Below are 4,059 nucleotides of genomic sequence, written 5' to 3'. Positions count from 1 at the left end.
CCAGCGACGTATACGACAAGTCTAGGGGCTGCTGGTGCACTTTTACTCGTTGAAGTGGAGCAGCGTTTGTCTGGTCCCGTTGCCATCTCTTCTTCGTCAACTGTGAACGAGAGGCTTGGCCTCCAGCGCTATTCATAGTGGCACTCTCAACCTGCCATCCATGATAACGACATGACCCCAAGACACATCCGCGCATGATCATTGACAGATCACCCACCACAACTGCTCGGATACAGTAGATCGCACGAGCAAAAAGTGTCACACTACTCCCACCCAGCAATCATCTCATCCAAATCCAATTCCAGTTCCACATCCACTTCCAAACTAAACACCATGTCCATGTCTGTAGAGATCCCCATGGATCGCCCTGCTGCCTCCGCTCCACCCCCGGGTGCCGTGTGCGACGTGGTCGACGAGGACGAGGCGGCGCCGCCACCGGGCAATGCTAGGCCCACGCGCGTCCTCATCTCGCCCATCGTGCCCCTCCCCGCTGACGGCGCTTCGGCCGACGCTGCGCTGCCGCCGGCGTACACCGGCGTGCTGTACCTGCACCGCCACAAGTGGCCCGCCGTGGAGGACGACCCCGGCAAGAAGCGGGAGAAGTGGCTCAAGGAGATGCGCGGCTGGCTCATGGTGCTCGCCGTGCTGGCCGCGTCCGTCACGTACCAGGCGGGGCTGAACCCGCCCGGCGGCTTCTGGCAGCAGGACGACGCGGAGGGCAACGTGGCCGGCACGCCCGTGCTCCAGTCCAAGTTCCCCAAGCGGTACGGCCGGCTCGTGTATCGTAGGAGCAGATCGATGCTGTCGAATTATTAATCGCACGGCTCAGCTAGAGCTAGCTAGCTCACAGAAGGGAGCAATAATGGCTGCAGGTACACCGTTTTCTTCTACTTCAACTCCACGGCGTTCGTGACGTCGGTGGTCATCATCGTCCTCCTCATGAACGAGTCCTTCTACCACTCGGAGGCCAAGGTGGAGGCGCTGGAGATCATCGTGGTGCTAGACATGGCGGGGCTCATGGGCGCCTACATCGCCGGCTGCACCCGCGAGGTCTCCTCCTCCATCTACATCATCGTCCTCACCCTCGTCGTCTTCCTCTACGTCGTCTACACGGCGCAGTTCTTGCCCAAGCTCTGGGGCCTAGTCGTTGACGTGCCCTTCCTCCACAAGGCGGCCCAGGGCGGCGCGCTGCCCGTGCCGCAAGACATCCTGGACGGGGCCAGGCCGTCGGCTGGCATCGGCCGGACCAAGTCGGCGCCGCCGCGTTAGCTAGGCGGACGAACTGTGCCTGGCGCACTTTTCCTAGACGTATATATGTACCAGACTCACTGCCAGACTATATATGATTTTCATGCTAGTACGTAGCAAGCTAAATTCTGTGTGAATTCACGGGGTCCTAACACTACCGGAATCTAGGCCTTCGTCGAGTGCCAGTCGCTTTGCCAAGTGTTTTTTATCGGTCACTCGGCAAATAAGCCTTTGCCGAGAGCCGCACTTGACAAAGTCCTGCGCTCGGTAAAGAGCTTATTTACCGAGTGCGGGACACTCGGCAAATACTTTTTTGCCGAGTGGCAAACACTCGACAAAGATGACGCTCGGTAAAGGGCCGTTAGCGGCCGTCTAGAGCTGACGGCCATCAGCCTTTGCCGAGGGCCGAAGGCTGACACTCGGCAAGCAAATTTTTGCCGAGTGTCAAATATCTGACACTCGGCAAAGAAGGTCTTTACCGAGTGTCTTATGTGGACACTCGGCAAAGCATATTTTTATTTTTTTTATTTTGGCAACCAAACTTTTCGTGGTATGTTCCTACACTATGTAGACCTACATGTACCATTTTGGGACAATTATAACAGTGTTTTCTATAGCTAGTAGATTTAGTTCGTTTATTTGAATTTCTTTGGAAAATTTAGATTTGAACTGCAAGTCACTCGAAACATGGATAACCGTGCATGCAAAAATGATACACATGTTATTTAGCACAAGTTACGACCGATTTCAGCAGCGGACCGGAAACTTCGAGCAACATGCTCACTAAACATGGCCGTGAACTTGCCATCCACATGTTTAAAAATTGTATAAAACACAAACAAAGTCAGAAAATCATGAAACTTGTCCACGTGTCATGATATCATATGTAGAGGCTGTGATAAAAATTTGAAAAAGTTTCGAGAAAACTGTGACGCACTATATGTAGAAACCTAAGAGATCCACATTGAAACTCTATGATTTCATTGTAGATCGCTTAGGTTTCTACACATAGTGCATCACACCTTTATCGAAACATTCTCAAATTTTTATCACAACATCTACATATGATATCATGACACGTGAACAAGTTTTATGATTTTCTGACTTTGTTTGTGTTTTCTACAATTTTTAAACAACTGGTTGGCAAGTTCACGGCCATGTTTAGTGAGCATGTTGCTTGAAGTTTCCGGTCCGCTCCTGAAATCGATCGTAACTTGTGCTAAATAACATTTGTATCATTTTTGCATGCACGATTATCCATGTTTCGAGTGACTTGCAGTTCAAATCTAAATTTTCCGAAGAAATTCAAATAAACGAACTAAATCTACTAGCTATTGAAAACACTGTTATAATTGTTCCAAAATGGTACATGTAGGTCTACATAGTGTAGGAACATACCACAAAAAGTTTGGTCGCCAAAATAAAAAAAATAAAAAAATGCTTGGCCGAGTGTCAAAGAAGACACTCGGTAACGACTTTCTTTGCCGAGTGTCAGCTGGTTGACACTTGGCAAAGAATCTTCTTTGCTGAGTGCCGAGGGGTGGCACTCGGCAAAGACCCTAGAACAGATCTTTGCCGAGTGTCTGTCAGTTGACACTCGGCAAAGAAGTCTTTGCCGAGTGCCCACGATCTAGCACTCGACAAAGAATATTTTAAAATTTTAAAAAAACTTTGCGGAGTGCCAGATCGCGGACACTCGGTAAAGAAGTGAAATAAACCGGCCAACACTTCTCCTTTCTCCTTCTTCCTCTCCTCTCACTCTCTGTCACTCTCGCCGCCGCTCACCTCGCCAGCCAGCCGCGCTATCCGCCCGCCACCGTGCCGCGCCCCTCTCCCTCGCCCCGCGCCACCGCCATGTCGGCTGCCTCTCCCTCGCCCTCTTCCCGTGCCGGCCGCCTCTCCCTTGCCCGCCACTGCTCACCTCGCCCTCTCCCTCTCTCTCGCCTGCGTCGTTCGCCCGCCGCCGCGCCGCGCCCCTCTCCCTCGCCCCCGCGCCACCGCCATGCCGGCCGCCTCTCCCTCGTCCTCGCCCCGTGCCGTCCGCCTCTCCCTCTCCCTCGCCCGCACCGGCCCCTCTCCCTCTCCCTCGCCCGCGCCGTCCGCCCGCCGCCGCGCCACGCCCCCACTCCGCCGCGTCCCCACACCTCCGCGCCCCGACACCGCTGCGCCCCCACACCATCGTCGCCGCCGTCGCCGCGCCCCGGCCTCAACCGTCGTCCCCATGCCTCGCCCTCAACCGCCATCGCGCCCGACACCACACCGCCGCTTGGTAATGTGATTGATAATTCTCTATATATGTGAGCATGTGATTGATAATGTGATGGATAGTTAGAGTTATATTATCTCTAGCCACTAGGTACTTAGAATTTGCATTGTGTGGATAACCTTTTTTGTAGTAGATTAATTAAAGAATGCCGAACTCTAAAACATGCATATTCCAAGGATAGAATAGAAGCGGATATATATATATATGAATTATGTCGTTGAATTATGCGTGTATGTCAGTGAAAGTCGCCTAGGGGGGGTGAATAGACGGAAACTGAAATTTACAAATTTTAAGCACAACTACAAGCCGGGGTTAGCGTTAGAAATAAAATCGAGTCCGAAAGAGAGGGCTAAAACAAATCAACCAAGAAATGAAGCGAGTGAAACGGTGATTTGTTTTACCGAGGTTCGGTTCTTGCAAACCTACTGCCCGTTGAGGTGGTCACAAAGACCGGGGCTCTTTCAACCCTTTCCCTCTCTCAAACGGTCACCTAGACCAAGTGAGCTTTCTTCTTAATCAAACGGGTCACTTAGACCCCTCACAAA

The 4,059-nt window shown here is 52.1% G+C and overlaps 1 protein-coding gene across 1 annotated transcript; it reads left to right on the top strand.

The window, feature by feature from the left end:
* Positions 1–318: 318 nt before the first annotated feature.
* On the top strand, positions 319–1,371 carry LOC100273376 (embryogeneis transmembrane protein). The gene is made up of 2 exons (NM_001147815.1): positions 319–764; positions 873–1,371. Exons 1-2 carry the CDS (start codon positions 334–336, stop codon positions 1,267–1,269), a joined length of 828 nt encoding a protein of 275 aa, NP_001141287.1. The 5' UTR covers positions 319–333; the 3' UTR covers positions 1,270–1,371.
* The last annotated feature ends 2,688 nt before the right edge of the window (positions 1,372–4,059 follow it).

The sequence above is a fragment of the Zea mays genome, chromosome 9 (assembly GCF_902167145.1).
Source record: "Zea mays cultivar B73 chromosome 9, Zm-B73-REFERENCE-NAM-5.0, whole genome shotgun sequence".
NCBI lineage: Eukaryota > Viridiplantae > Streptophyta > Magnoliopsida > Poales > Poaceae > Zea > Zea mays.
The sequence above is the reverse complement of the archived record's forward strand: the minus strand, read 5'-3'. Positions and strand labels throughout refer to the sequence as shown.